General features: G+C 35.8%; 1 protein-coding gene across 5 annotated transcripts in view; it reads left to right on the forward strand.

Moving 5' to 3' along the window:
- Positions 1–17,042, forward strand: part of EPHA6 (EPH receptor A6) — a 743,078-nt gene that overhangs the window by 581,853 nt on the left and 144,183 nt on the right. For 4 of the 5 annotated variants that reach the window (XM_074361623.1, XM_074361631.1, XM_074361626.1 and 1 more), the window contains one exon: positions 16,704–16,829. The exons of the other annotated variant lie outside the window; for it this stretch is intronic. In XM_074361623.1, the coding sequence (XP_074217724.1) occupies positions 16,704–16,829 (126 nt within the window). The remainder of the gene's footprint in view (positions 1–16,703; positions 16,830–17,042) is intronic. 5 annotated transcript variants of the gene reach the window in all.

A 17,042-nucleotide genomic window follows, 5' to 3' on the forward strand; every position in this document is an offset into this window, starting at 1 on the left:
GTTTGGAAATTGTTGGACTATTTAAAGTATAGAGTGAGGTTGTTAATCTTTTTATATGTGTATGAGGAATTCAATATGAGTCATAAAGGTCAAAACAAGCAAGAGGAACTTAAAGGAATAAATATGAAGCAGTGTGCTTTTAGATCATATTAAGCAGAGGAAGGCATTAATGCAGGTCAACTGAAAAACACCAGGGGATTTTAGTTGGCCACAAGTTCAACAATAGATAGCAGTAGGGCATGGCTATTACAAAAAAGCTAACTACATGTTAGGTTCCACTGATACAAGCTATTATATATATCAATGATATAAGATACCATATTTAAGGAACGAAAGAGCCTGTTGATGGTCTACGTCTGGTATACAATATCAGTTCCAGTTGACACATCTTAAAGTTAACATTGACAGAGTATGCTTTTTTTGCACCAGTAGGGTAACCAAGATGGTGATATCTTTAAAATAAGTGTCTGATAGATCAAAATATGTTTGGCCTACATCCAAAAATGTAGGAGGAAAATGGAAGGAAAAGTAATAGGTTTCTCCAGATATAATTTTTGTTGTCACATGCAACTTTGAAACCACTGGATGGAGTTGCATGAAGACAAATTTTATATTGATTTTACATTAATTAGGAAAGCCCAACAATGAAACATACTGGCAAGCAGCATAGTCACAGAGATGCAAATAGAATAACAAAAGAATGTCTAGGATGTCCAGGCTTTTCTTAATTCTAAGATTTTTTTTTGCCTGAATGAAAGCTGTGGTATTTTTCTTTCCTTTTATTTATTAACCTATCATGTAATGTGGACCAAGCCACTTTTCACCCTCTTTTTACTTAAGCAACTTAGAAAGAAGTATTTATTTAATTGCTTTCAGAAATAATTGTGGGTTCCTCTCAGAGAAATCCAAATTTCATTACCTAATGGAGGAATGGTTTCAACAATCTATCCTGAAGGTTGCACTTATCGAGTCATTCAATCAACAGGCGTATATTGAACAGCTAGTGGGACACTAATACAAATAAGGCTCAGTGTCTACTCCCAAGGAGTATATAAGTCTAGTAGAAGAGACAGACAGGTTGAGGATTAGTACTTGGGTGCAGTACTATGTGATAGATGAGTGAATGAGGTTGAAGTTAAGCAAATTGGACCTCTGTAAAGAAGAATGAGAATAAAAGAAAGTTCCCTAGAGGGAGTAACACTAGCAGATTCTTGAAAAATGACTAAGAGTTAACTTGGTTAGAAAGGTGAGGAAAGTGTTGCAGGGAAATGGGTTGAGAGGATGGTCATGCCTCAGGTCTTCAGCAAGTCCTTGTGATGCATCCCTCCAAGTGAGGGTCTTTGGCTTTGTGCAGGAAAGAATTCAAGAGCAAGTCATAGTAAAGTGAAAGCAAGTTTATTCAAGGAGATACAGACTCCATAGACAGAGTACAGGCCATCTTAGAAGGTAAGGGAAGTGGCCCCAGGAGATAGGGTCATCTTAGAAAGTGAGAGAGACTTAGGAGATACACATTCCATAGGCAGAATGCAGTCCATCTCAAAAGGCAAGAGGTGGCCCCAGAGCAAGAGGTCATCTGGGAAACTGAAATTGGCCACAAGGTGTGGGGGTAGTTAGTTTTTGTGAGCCAGGTAATTTCATAAGCTAACAAATAGGAGGATTATTCCAGCTGTTTTGGGGAAGGGGCAAGGATTTCCAATAATAGGGCCCCCATCTACTTTTTGACCTTTAATGGCCAGCCTCAGAACTGTCCTGGCACCTGTGGGTGTGTCATTTAGCATGCTAATGTATTACAATGAGCATATAATGAAGGTCAAGGTCTACTATAAGTCAAGTCTTCCACCATCTTGGATTTAGTTGTTTTTAATCAGTTAACCTATCCTCATTTGCTGTGTCATTCTTTTAATGGTTGTGTCCTGCCCCTTTCCTTCCTGTCTCAAAAGGATATATTACTAGCAGAGAAAGCATATAGGAAGAAGTGTGAAACAAATCTACAAGCATTTTCTTATTATGGGAGCAAAGGGTATATTAAATTGATATTAGTAGATGTGACCAGAGAGATCAATAAGTTGAATAACAACTGTTAGAAAAATTGCAATATTAATTAAGCAAAGGGTTAATATGGACATTATACAATGAATTCTTACAGATCATTTTTTAAAAGACCCCATTTTATAAGATGGGGCAAAAATATGAAGAGCCAATTTGCATAAAAACAAATATGATGATCAATAAAAATAAGAAAATATACTCTATTTCACAAATACCTAGTAATATGCAAATTAAAACCAAAATTAAATCATTTAACATATCTAATTAGCAAAGAAAAAAAAATTGAGGAGACTGATAATATTAGTGCCAGGGAGGTTATGGGGAAATAAGAACATACTTGTCATTGATAGGAGTATAGACTGACACAGAATTCTGGTGGACTCTTTAAAAGTATCTGCCATATCTTAAAATGAACATATTATTCAACTCCAGAAGTCTACCACTATGTAACTATCCTAGATTACATATAGTAGCCTAAATACTCTCCAAGAAAGAAATGGTTTGATGAATCATTGTGTATTTGTACTAGTGAATATTATGATGCAGTTAAAAGTTAAATCAGTATCATGAAGGGTCTCCAAAACATGTAATCAGTTTTAAATGTAAAAAAGCAAGTTAAGTATAAGATACATTTTATAATCTCATTTAGTTAAGAATGCATAAAACTATTAACTTTCAATCAATGTATATAAATATACATGGTATATAAAAACATCTGAGAGGGCACACATCAAAATGACAGCAGTTGGGATTAGATGAATAATAAAAGAGAATTTTCATTTTTCTAAACTGTTTGCATTTTTGATTAGCATATACTGTTGTATTATACTGTAATTTAAATTATAAGCATTATTCTTAAATCTTCAGGGAACCTTTAAAAAGGTTTTAAGTAGGGAAATCACATAAACACATTTCATCTTAATAATATTCTTCTGCCACCTGAATATAAGGGAGATGGGTGAGAAGTCAAACTGGAGTTAGGGAAGTCGATTAAAAAGTAATGGCAATAATCCAGAGTACAAAATAATGCTGGGCTTAAACAAGGTTGTACAATTTCAATGACAATGAAAAGAAGGAAATGACCAAGACAGATATTTACTGCATAGACTCCATAGGACATCGCCCCTTAGGATAGGAAGGTGATTGTGAGAAAGGAGTCTAAATGACCCTCAAGTTTCCAGCTTAACAATTAATTGAATGGTCAAGTCCATTCACTGAGTTAGAGATACAAAGATATATGTGTGCGTGTTGAAGGATGGATTATAGGAGTTGTAATTCTTAGATCCTTGCTATCTTGAGGAATTTGAGGTTTTGAATAGGATGGCTATCTCAAAGATTTTTTCCTATTAAGTCTTTTTTTTCCACAAAAAAAGTACCCATCTTCCATAGAAGGAATCAGTGGCAAATGAGTTTCATCTAAATATCCTAGATTTCTATGAAGTTTCAAGAAATTTCTAGATTCCACAGAAAGTTTTTCAATGGATTTTTTTGGTTTAGTTATCCAAGGAGCAGCTGCATCTACCTATGGTATCATTGTGGGAGAAAGTGTATCAGTCTTACCTTCTAAAGCGTTGTCCCCCTCCCACTTTCCCTGTGTCCTGCTCACCAGCCAGCCTAACGAGCTGACATTCAGGCAAAAGCCCAAATGTTGAGCAATGTCTTCTGTCAGAATCGTCCCAGTGCACAGTGACTCATAAGTCTGGACAAGTTTGGACTCTTTGGATCAGCATAATCTTCTGCCTTCAAGCAGATACCAAAGTTGTGGAACTTAAGTGGAAGAATTCATTTCAAAAAAGAGAAAATACTTGTTTTTCTATGTTCAAAGCACCATCCTTACTTAATCTCTATACTTTGTTTTACTGTTGAAAAATGAAAATAAGATCTCATTTGTAGATAAAACTGTGACATTAAAATTAGATTAGAAATGACCCATGGGATGTTTGCACTTACTAATCAGTATTCATCTTTGTCAAAAGTAAAATTTTTATATCTAAATAATGGTAGAAAATATATAGTAAAAAAGATTCGTTCAGTCATTCATCAGTTTTTAAGTGCAGGAGATACAGTGAACAAGATCACATGATACTGGCCTCAGAAATTGCCATCTAATGGTGGAGATATAGAAGAATAGTCTAGAGTAGCCAAAATGATAAGTATGAAAGCTGTTTCAAATTCAAAGTGTGGGATGAAGTCATCACAGGATATTGATGCAGTTAATTCAAGGTCTAGGAGTGTTAAAAAAGGACACATTAAACTACCAGTTTATGGATAGATCCTTTTGGGAGTAACAGAAAACTGCAAATTAACAGTGGATTGAAAGAATAAAAATTATTTCTCCACACATAAGCAACATCTAGAGGCAGGCAGCTATGTCTGGGAGGTTGGCTTCATGAATCTCAAAGACCAAGTGCCTTCCTGGGGTGGCTGTCTTTAGTACACTGTCCAGGATAGCTCCGTAAGCTTAAGCTCCATGCTTCAAAGAGGAAAGGGTAAACATGGTCATATGTCCTCCATTTATGGACACTTCCCCTTATACTCATTAGTCAGAACTTAATCACATAGCCTCATCTGGTTGCATAAGGAAGCTGAAAAAATATTGTATTTATTCTGGCCAGCAAGTGCCCACTCAAAATCAGAGATTCTAAAACTAGGAAGAAGGAAACAGACATTGATGGGTCACCAACAGTCTCTGCTACCGTGAGGTCAGAGCACAACTCGAGATGCAGGACTTTCCTCAGGCATCAAATATGAACTGACATTCCTTTTGTGGGATATCCAGCATGTGCTCTAAGCATGCTTGTCTTTAAAAGTTGTTTCAGCTAGCATATTGTTACACAGGGGAGCTTATTCCGAAGTTTTTTCTTAAGATACACATTATAAATCAAAGAAAAATACCTCATGAAAATAAAACTTGTTGTTTCATTCAAGACTGCATGTTTGAAAAAGTCTTATACATTTGTTTATTGTATGAGATTGTACTAAAAGTTTGGTAAATCAATATTTGATAAACTTACACAGAGACACGCAAACATAAAACTTTATCTTTATGCATCCATTTTTCTTTGATCTATATAAATCATTTACCCCCATATCTATCTCCTCTTCATTGTTCATTTCCTGACAAGCCTATTCCACTATTCAGTATTTATCTTTGCCAGCACTTTTCTATAAATACAATTTGCTAGATTATAGCTAAATCTGTACTTAAATACACACTTTCTGGGACTCTCTCCAAACTCAGAGGTTGTGGTTACAGTTAAGCAATGATATTGTCACTTGCTTTTTCCTTTCCTGAAACTACTTTATCTCCTTAGGTCACTGCCATTCAGAGTGGTGAAAATGTGATTTGAAAAGCAAGTTGAAATGGGGCTTTCTAATTAGGCTGCACTCATTTTTATTTTCCCAGCCCTGTACCCGGGTCACCCTGGAGTTATATGCACCCAATTAAAGAACATTCAATTTGAGATCTATATGCCTTTGAGTATGAATGGGTAGGTCTCAATGATTGAGTTTGAGCCAACTGCTCATTCAGCTGAAGTGAATTAAGTCTTCCAGGGCACCAGGGTACCATTTAGCAAATTACCTCACCCAGCACGCTAAATTTGCCTCACATGGGTGAACAGCTTTCTTCCAAGGAGTAGTTTCATCACCCCAGTTCTCCACTGGCCCAACTTTATTGATGCTAAAGGGTGATTCATATGACACAATATTTACCCACAACCACAGACAATAAGACTCTATAATGATCTGCTCCATTTAGGAGCACACGTGCCAGTATTTAAGGGGTAAATTAAAGAACTGTTTTGTTTGGATTTATTTTTCAATAAATCAAAGGTAAACAAAAGTGCATCATTGTTCTAGAAACTCTGAAACTGTAAAATTTGGTGATAATTTCACCACTGTATAATAAAAGGACGTGGCCCCTTTAAAGTATCAATAAACAAGCATCTTTTTCTTTCAGTATTAACACAACAACATGTACATAAAATGAGTCTATTTAAATAGCAATAAAATTGAATGTAATACTTTGAAAGCAGTAAGTTTTTATTTTTCACTTACAAATAGAAACGTTCTCTTAATTTTAACTCAGTCCTGTTTCTTAGATACTAACTCCAGATATTTATTGGTTCCTTTTTTGAAAACTAATATCCAGAGCATAAAATGCTTTTTGTGGTGCTGTAATTTGCTAAATAATGCTTTGACAGTGGCTGGGTGCCCAAAGAGCCCATGCAGAAATAAAACGCACTCAAACTGCTTTCAAATGTTTTCCTCTCTGCATATATCATGTCAAAAGCTGCCGTTTCTCCCACACTGTCACTATATTCAAGAAGCTATAATCATTCACCACCGCTAGCAGAACATTCTTGCAAACTACCCAAATTTACATCTGAGCCAATATTTAGAATGTAATAAAAAGCATGTATGTTAAGTGAACCAGTAATCTAATGATACAAGAGTCTGAAAGGGCCTCAGAACTAGCTCTGAAGCGAACGTTGGGGGAGCATTTTCAACAGAGAACACCTGCTAGCTCTCTTTCTCTCACTTTTTCTCTTTATAAAATCCATGAATCTCCCTCAACAATTCTCACAGAACAAGCTGTACTTGGAGCCTCAGTCTGAACTCCAGCTAATGGCCTGCCGGGGATAGCCTAATGGCAGACAGGCATGGAAGCACAGTGAGGGGTGGCAAGGTTGGCAGCGGAGATATTATTTCAGGCCATCTTGACATGCCCGGTTCATGTGGCGTAAGAGTAATCAAATCAGGCTTCTTTGAGTCTGTTTCCATTTTCTGCCTTATTATCAGGAATGAGTGTTACCTCAGATCAGACCTGAAAGTTAATATAGGCCCCAAAGACATCTAGCTTAAAAAAAGGAATAACCTCGATAAAAATGAAAAGACACGTTAGACTGGATAATGCCTCTTTCCAAGGCCCTTTCACATGTACAATCTTCTTTGAAAATAGAGCCCAGCACAGTTATTCATCTGCCTGAGGCTGTAGTTGAATTTGCTGGCTCATTTCTAAGAGAGCTGGGGCGCGGAGTCAGCCTCTCCCTCCATAGAACGTCATCTCCAGCTCTGCGCCTGACCTTTCCTGTGGTCTTAAGCAGTTCAGATTGCTCTGCCCTCAAGAGCTATTCTCTCTTTGTCCCTTAAGAACACAAATGAGAGGGCAGCTAGGCAAAACTGAGAGAAATGAAGGAGAGGACGCCTGAGGAGGCCCTACACCTGGCCATTAGTGTCATTCATTGTCTGTCTGTTAATGTTAGAGTGACTTCGCAAGTCACAACATTTCTATGACTCTAATGGCATTCTGACTAACTTGCTAAACCAATTGCATGAATCTTATCATTTCACCCTTAGAAGCTGCTGTCAAAGCCGTCAATAACATTGTCATAAATAAAAAAGATATGCTTTATTCTAGTTCCTGTTTTTAAAAGTTGCCTTCACAATTGACCCCTGTATGCAACATAGCATGCTAAGTTCTGCTGGAAATTCAAAATGGGAAACTCTTCAAGAAATTTATGATATGTCATGAACAGAAAGAATTATATAGTACAAGGCAAAATGTAAGAGTGTTATACATGAAAGAGGGAAAAGAGCCAAGAACTGTCTTACTTGACTGACCACATAGTGCTCGACATTTTATAAATGCTACCTTGTACAAATGTCTTCATAACTGACCATTTCCACATGATACCAAAGTGGGAACTGAGCCTCAGGGAGTTGAAGTGACTTGCATGCGGTCATCCAGTGAGTTGTGGCACATGAGGTTTGACCCTGGACCCCTCTGACTCCAGAACTTGTACCCATCTGATGGCATCTTTGCTTCCTCCTGGGGGAGCACAGATGAAGGCAGGCTTATTCCAGCAGTGACAAAATGCAAAGTCTCTTAGAAGAGGCGACACTGAAGCAGGACATTTAGAATGGGTCAGACCAAAGCGGAACATTCTCACTTTGTGCCAGGAGTGAGCAACCATTCCAATAAGAATAGTTATAATAGTATGTTTGGAGTAAGAAGTGACGGATTTTGAAGCCATTCTTAGGTCTTGTGTTTGTGCTGAGCAGTAAGGAGATTTTGAAATTTTTAAGCTGAAGAGTGAGATGATCTGAACTGGAAGGATGCAGGGAGGTGTCCTTGTTAGTGTTTCCACCATGCGTGGCTGCAGGTAGTGACATGGACAGAAATCCCACATGCTTATCTCAAGCGAAAAGTGGCTACCTGGAAAAGTGGATGTCCTTCCACCACTGCCGTCGTTATGGTGCCACCCCAATCATCCATTTATGGTATCAGAATTGATGTCAAGTCGTTAGGGGCTTGATGAGTTTTATTCTCTGTTGGCTGCTCTCAGTTCTTTTCAAGACTCCCCTGATTATTTCAAGACCAATCCAATTTCCAGAATGGTAATTACCAAGCCAAATTATCCTACCATTTACACTCCACACCATATAGATGCCAAATGAGTATGATTCTGACCTGAAAAAGCCAGCAAGACTTACAAAGGAATGTAAATATCTTAGCCTTAATTGAGAATTGCCTGGTGTATTAATATATTTGTTTGTAGATAACACTGCCAAAACAACAATGGGATGTACCTGACAGCAGGATGCATGCTAGCAACTAGTGGCCAGTTTGGTTTGTAGACAGCCTTGGAAAATTACAAAGAGGCAGATGCAGCCTGCCTCATGACCTCTTTAGCAGGTGTGCTAAAGGTGTAACCCTCCCTTTAGTAATGTGACAGATACACCACTAGTTCATAAATATTAAACGTACAACATACTTAGGCTGTGCACTAAATAGATATCAGTTTCATATACGCTGATAAATGCTGCTTAACAGCTCCTTAGCTGACTCCTTGGCACCTGAACTGTAAAAGCATTTTTTTTAAGGAACAAATAGTTTGAAAGTCTGACCAAAAAAGAAAGGGCTTGGTAGGCATCTGCCAACCAAGGACACACTTTCCAATTTCAGTTCACTCCTTCCCCACTCCTTCCCCAATTCTTAAATAAAAGAATTTTAGAATTTTTACAGATCTGTCCCTTGTTCCCAAACCCTGGCTCTTCATAGTGTTTAAAATGGTAAGTTACTCACGGAACTTGAATAATTACACAGTTTTGAGGATATTTATGGTATTAGAGTATACATAGTTTTTAAAACTCAGACATCAGGAAAACTCAATCTATTATTTATCCAGATAAAGTCAAACTCCCTTTGAACTATTCATCTAAGATGATTTTAATTCAACTTGATAAATATTACATTGAGCTCCTACCAGACACAAGCTCTGGGACTGGCCATGCAGGAGAGAGTGAGATGTGCATGACTCAGCCCTGTTCTTCAGGAATCACAACTAACATGTCAGCCAAGAGTCACCAGCTGGGAGCCCACAGGCTGAAGTCAGCCAAGAGCTGTGTTTTATTTGATTTCTACACTGGTTTTTAAAACATTTTAATTCATTATCCTTAGCCAGAGCTTTCACCCTTCATTGTGACTGAATGCCTTTGTCACCAACCTGATATACTTATTTATTGCACTTGACAGGTCCCTAGAGGCATTTGAGTTTGGTATTACAAAACTGTAAACGAGAAAATATGGTACCTATGATAGCGTGCTACCTCTATCATAGTAGTTAACATGATAGGCGGGCATGGAGGAGGGAACACCAAGTTCTCCCCAGGTATGTCAGGCATGTTTTGACAGAGGCCAGAAATCCTCCCAGGAGTGAGAAATACCATGGAGGTGTGTACACATGAAATGATAGGTCAAGTTTAGGGAATTAAAGAGAAGAAATATTTGTCCCTCATTTATCGAACACTTACTGTCAGCCACTAACAGGTACTTCCCATATGATCTACTAAAACCCAGTATAAGTGGTGTTTACTATTAGCTGCATTTTTCAAATGAAGAAACTAAGTATCAGAGAAGGTAAATAACTTATCCAAGATTAATCAGACAGTGAATGGTAGAGTCAAAGTTTTGCTTGGCCTCAAGCCTAGGCATTTTCACTATTAAACCTGATGGATATATTGGCAGATTGCAAATTTAGTCAGGACAGTTTTTTGGTAGTTAAAATTCCAAGTCTTATTGAACATAAACATAGGTAAGAGCACTGGACATAACCCATATCTGGAGAAAATATAGGCTTAATTCACTGGGGTAGTGGATAAAAATTATGTAAACAGACTTTTAAGCTTAAAGGAAATTCAGGGAAGTTCTAGTCCAAGTTCATCTTGTAGGTAAGAAAACGGTTATTTTTAAATATTTGTTTTTAAAAAGTCAAAGAACTTCTGTATTATATATTAATTAAGATGCATTTTCAATAAATGTCTTGTTCTTAATTAGCTTCAAAATATTTTAGTTATCCTTTTTAATGCTATGGTTTTAAATAATAATTTATGTAATCATAATTTTATCATACATATCTTACAAGTTTCAAAAAAACTCAGGGAGAGCTGAAAATTTCTTTTAAAAGCACTGAAGAAAAGTCATAAAAATCTAGCCATGAAACTGCCCTTTTGGCTTCAATAATTTTTTGTGACCTATTGAACAACAACAGGATGAGAAATCTGTAAAATTCATATTGCAGTGACCTGAAAGATAAAAAAAAAAAAACTCAAAACAAAACAGTAATGGTCGTATGATCTTTAATTGTATTTGGTGCAAAGAATCTGCATGGAGATTAACTATGCTAAAAGGAAAACACTAATTTAATTGTAGGCATATTTCCATCTATAAGAATCTAGGAAATGGACAATATTTTGTAATTGCATCTTTATTGCTTAGCTTATTTAAAATCATTTCCTGAAAATAATAGTGTCATATCAAAAGTTATTTGATTTCCTTTTCTTGTACTAGAAATGTGGCATAGTGCCAGGTAAAAAACAGGTACTTCAATAAATATTTAGTAAATATTAATAAATATTTACCCAATAAGTGAATAAATCCATAAATGGATAAAAGGATAAATGAATGAGTTTATCCTTTTTCACATTCTAAGCCTAATTGAAAAGTAGCTCTTGGCTAGTCATTAGAAAGTTGTCATTGGCCTAGGGAGCAAATGAGAAGCCAGGGGATTTGCCCAAGGAGCAATTTGCCACTTTTGATTCCATCATCCATGTATCCACTTATTCAGCTTATATTTATTGAAACCCTACTCTGTGCACCTTCTGATCAGGTTAGAAGAGACCATGTTGAACTTCCAGCTGGCCCATCTCATGCATCACAACGAGGCAGGAATCTTTTCTCTACCAGAATAGGCAGAGCAGCTTAGTCTTCCATGCTATTATGTAGAGACCCAAAGTAAAGGTTTCAGTGCAGTAAAAGATGTATTCTTCCAATGCCTTACATGAAAATGCCTCTTCTGACTACTACTGGTCTTTTTCACTGGTTATGTAAATGTGAGGGTCTGAGGCTTCATCTACTCTCGCAGAAAACTAGGAAGCATATACTCAAACAAACCTAATGAATTTATGTTTTTCTTTTACTTCTTCCAGTGGAGGACAGAATGTGTAATACTATAAATTATTGTAACAGAAAAAGAAGAAAGAGGCACATAGGAGAGAAAACATGAGATACACAAGGAGTGGAGGGAAACACAAACAGTCTGACAAAGAAAGGGCAACTGAAGTTAGATAGATAGACAGACAGATAGATAGATAGATAGATAGATAGATAGATAGATAGATAGATAGATAGATAAAGAGGTAGAGAATCGTTACAGGTTCCAGCAGTTAGAGTTTCTCAGAAAAAATGGCCCTTGACACAGCATTTGGTTTAACAGACTATATTCTCATTGAATTTTGAAGTTATTCATACTGTAGCGGAGATACCATCATTCATCTAAACCATACAGTTATGAAGAGGCTACTGTGTGTCAGTTGTAGAACTCAATACTGGATATTTAAGGCTGAAAAAGGGATGTCTACTCTGAACCTATACATACTCAATTCTTAGTTCTCCAACAGTAAATATTTTTGAGGCAAAACGCTCTACTATATGAATACAAATTTAGCTGCAAGTCATATATATATATATCTCTACAGTTTTACTGTATTTATTATAATGTTGTATTTATTATAATCCAATCAAAATATCTTAAAGGAATGAAATTATTGAATATTTTCAATATTCAATATTTTGAAATATTCATCTCTATATTAACAGTGCAAACTTTATCAATTTAGGATCTGATTGTAAGTTCAGTATATTTCAATACTTACAAATAATAGCCACACCACACACTAGGCAAAATATACATAAAATGCTACATATTCAGGCCAGGTTTGCTATAAGTGTAAATTCATATTTTTTAAGTGTAAATCCAAATACTGCTCCCAATGACTTTTTGTGATCTCCTCTTTTTAGATCAGATTAGATCATCCTTGCATTTCATATTATAGTTGACAAAGAATTCATTCTAGGGGTTATAGACAGATTTTTCCATATTCTATATTTATCTAATATACATCTGCATGCATGTATTTTCAGTTTCCAATTTTAAAGTCTTTATCTTTGATTAAGCCTGTGCATTCTCTGTCTACCCATAGATCAAAATGGCTATCTGCAAAAATACAGCCTAGTGAAAACAGTTTGAAAAAGTGAGATCTCAAAATTTCACACGTTATAGGGATATTGCCCTTATTAAACTTCATGGCATCAAAATTAAATTATTGGTATATAATCTTCAAAGATGAAACTTGTTCTATTAGGGATTTGTGTATGTATGTGAGAGTGGAGGGTTTCTACATTAGAAAATTTAATTAATTTTTTTCTCACTTTCTCACCTAAAATGGTTTCTTTTTTAAAAACATTAGAAGTATCTAATAATATTACCTTATATTTATGATAGTTTACTCTCATTTAACCCTCACAAACAGCCCCATTAAGTAGGGTTAGCTATTTTCATTTCACAGATAAGAAAACTGAGGCACAAAAACTTTGAAGTTATAGCTTGTTATCTCTTACACAAATTCTTAAAGATGTCTAGTTTCCAATGTAAAGTTATTTCAGGGAGATTGCTGTGATATCAAGTTAAATGGGATTTTGTTTCATTGAGTTTGTGTTAAATATATTTATTATAATTCTTTGAAAATTGCTTATTCTACAGGCCAGATTACTGTCACATCATCTGAGTAATCAGTCCTCCATTAATTGATCAAGCCAAATGTCAGAGTACAGGCCACGTCAACTTCTTCACCTTGTTTCTTCGTATTGTGGCCTCTTTATATGACTTGTTCATTAGCAGCTGTTTTCTTAAGATTCTATATTCTTGGACAACATTTTCCAGTGGATGCCACCAGCATTTTGAAAGAGAATCCCCCTTTGTGTTGAGAGTATACTACTTACTGCAATGCCTTCAGCATGTGTCCTAACCCCACCTGCTAAACACCAGAGGTGTCTTTCCCCAGTCATAATTTTCAGGGCTCCCTAAATGCATTGAGAACCACTGAGCTAATGAAAGACAGATAAGTCACCAACCACAGCAGCCAGTGACATTTGTTAATTTATCTTACGCCAGTAGTGAATTGTGTCTTTCATCCATATCCATCTGATATCCATTAAGTATTTGAAATTATATTAGAGTACGGTTACCAGATTTAGCAAGTAAAAAATACAGAACACCCAGTTATCTGGCAACTCTTTATTAGAGACAATATAATGCTAATGTCACAGTTTGGTCTCTCTTTAACCCACTGACTCAAGATCACTGACAAATGGAAAACTCAAGTATTTGAGATTTAGAAAAGCATCTGGAGTGACTCCTACTTCAGACTTGTAAGGCTAGAGGAATATTCTCATTACATAAAAATCTAATTTATATTGACAAATAGTCTACTGAAAGTAACTAAAAAGAAAATATTCATGGAAATTTACATGGTCCTGCTACAGATATTAGACATCATTTCTTATACCCCTGCAATATAATTGATTAATAAATTCTCTAATTACTTTAAAAAATAAACAGTCAGAGAGGGTCAGCACCTTAAGCAATAGTGCAAACCAAGCTAAAATTATTTCATATCAAATTCCAAAAGGTCCATGAACTTAATTTCTTGTGGATTAAGAGATAAGGGAATTATAACAAAGAATAATTTCAGTTTTCCTGATTGAACTGTGAAAACGTAGAGCTTCAGTGTTTCATGCAATCTCTATTGACATGATTGGCCTTAAGAAGAAAAATAAGCCACTATTATCACATAATATGATATCTCAATGGAATATGTATTCATGCCCACCAACCAGCTTTTCTGCTTGTTTCAGATATAAAAAAATGATAGTTCCTTAAGGAAAAGTTGCCACAATAAGTGAAAGTCCTTTTAACCCACAGTAATGAAACATAACAAAACCATTGCAAATGATGCACCAAGTTTAGGAAAATGAAAGCCACTATTAAATATGATAGGCTGTCACAACGACAAAAATAGTAATGTAATCGTAGCAGTAAAATAATATTTGTAATTAGTTTCTTTCAAGGAGTTAAAATAATTGGCATCTTTTCTAAGGTAACAGTTTTAAATAACATTGGAAAAAATAGCAGAAACTCAGATAAAAACCTCTAAAAGTGAAGCAGATTAACATTTTTTAGATTTACCACTAGATATGCTTTTATTTTTCTTCAAATTTCCCTTAAAATAATTACATTTATGTCCCTTTCTTTTTCTTGGGCACAATGATGTTATTCTTTTTCTTTACGGTGTAGGTTCTTAAACCAGACTTCTTCTTATCTGACTTCAACAAATCCATGATCAGCTAAAATTGGATTATTTTTGTTTTCAGAGCATAAAATAAAATCTGAATTTCTTGTAATTATTTTCCCTCTTGTAAAATCACCATTTCTTTCATAACTTTAAATAAGAATGCCTTATAAATATATGATATAATTATCTCCACCTGGCATTCACTGACACTCTTTACGTTAATGAGTGTTTTCTCAGATGGTGATGAAACACTGCAATGTGGGAAATGCCTTGTGTGAGCGACTCCACAAGGGCTTATGTTGACTTTATGCTTGATGATAAATATCCCATGTAGTAACAGAAGAGAAATTAATTTCACTGTTCCTCGAAGGCTACCTCAGAGCACTTTAAGCCTTACTAATAGGCATTTTTGCCACACCTCTTAATGTTTAAGGGACTCTAACTCTGCTGGGTCATTTTACTAAAGCCACATAAAATCCACATCAAAACCAGTTAATTCACAGTATATGACTTTCTTTCTATGTCTTCTTTAACCCAGTGCACAATGTATAGCCCTCAACCATTAAAACATTCATTGTAACTTTGCTCTTTCATAAAAACATCTCTGAAGATCCAGGAAATACTGCTTTTTTTCTTTAGCAACAACTTTCTCCATAGAAGCAGGATGTATAGGGTATGGTATACCAAATCCCTTTAACCCTGGTCAAAGTTCAAAGAAGCCTCAAATTTTAACTTATTTTAGGTACGAAATTTATGTCAAAGAGCAGAGTGAAGTCTCTTCAAAAATACAGGACTTGCTAAATCTGAACTTGGGAGGAGAGATCCCAGCTCTCTGCATATGAAAACTGTTGTGATTGATGGGAGTTTCAGAGGTCTCGAATGAGATGCATTTCTTACAACCATCAGTGGAACTTGCTTTCAGGGTATTGTGATTTAAACTTAGATGTACTATATCAATTACCAGGGCTGTCCATGCACTGATGTTGCATGTATATTAAATTTTCTTCTGAATGATTTTAGTGTCTTTCAGGTCATTGAGACTCCAAATTGTAATAACACTATTCCAAAGTGCAAAGTTTCTAATTCACATTCAGGGGAGAGCTCCCAAAATCTCTCAGATAGGAAGTGGCTCATTGTTTATTTTTAACCTATAGTGGAAAGACTCTGTCCTGGGAGACTGCCAGCAATGTAATATCACTCCCTACTCCAGGCCTCAGTTTGCTGGTCTGTAAAACGTAGATTTTTTTGACTGGATGATCTCCAAAGTCCTTTTCAGCACTGATACTCTTTTATTCTAGGGTTCATTATATTATAATTTTGTGGATAAATATCCAAGTAGTTTATTTTTTTTCTTGCTTCCCTCTCAATAGCCTTCTTAAAAATGAAAAAGCATGTGGTTCTACCTTTGCAAACTCTCATGTCTTGTCCCTAACAGAAAAGTGAGGCAAATTAAGAAATGTGTATGTTGTTTTTCTTACCACTATTTCAAAAACCTGTATAATTACTGGGGAATATAAAAGCTGTCCTCATTTTAAGCTCTCAGATTGATACACCTAAAGTAAAGCACTGTGCCTTCTAGTGCAGCACAGATCTCAGATCCTATTGGGGCTGTTTTCTGTGTATCTATATCTCGTGTGGACGTGAATTCTGCAAATAGAAAACACTAGTGGCTTGCATTAAATCCCCTTTGTCAAATGTAGATTTAGAAATTTTATCTTAGCATTCTGATGCTTCTAAATCCTCTTTAATTGTACCTAATTAAGAGTAACTTTCTTTTCAGAAAACTAGGTTTAATTTTCAAATCTGTGAATAAAAATGCATTTCATTCCTTTTAATTTTATAGCTTCCTTGTACAGTTTGATGTCTTTGTTGATTATAGGTTTTGTTCCAATTAAATGATCAACAGCTTTTCCACAGAGAAAACTTTATGATTAATGTTAATTTTTATCTCTTAAAAGGATCCTTCCCGGCCATTGGGGTGGAAACGTTTTGCCCCAGCTTCCTGAGGGCAGGGTTTTTAAATAGCATCCAGGCCCCGCATCCAGTGCCAGGGGGAGGATCTTTGCCCTCCAGGATTCCTGCTGGTAGGTATTTCAAATGAAATTTTCTGCCACCACATACAGCAGTAGGACTGTGCTCATAATTGATAGACCCACAATACAGAAATAAATATTTCTAAAATACATTGTTGAAAAGAAATGCAAGTGACTTGCTAAAATGCAGGAACCACGTCTGTGATCTCTAATGCCTTAAAAATAATGTAAAAGAAGTGGAAGAAGGATCTGTACACTGGGCAC

The sequence above is a fragment of the Camelus bactrianus genome, chromosome 1, assembly GCF_048773025.1.
Source record: "Camelus bactrianus isolate YW-2024 breed Bactrian camel chromosome 1, ASM4877302v1, whole genome shotgun sequence".
Classification (NCBI taxonomy): Eukaryota; Metazoa; Chordata; class Mammalia; order Artiodactyla; family Camelidae; genus Camelus; species Camelus bactrianus.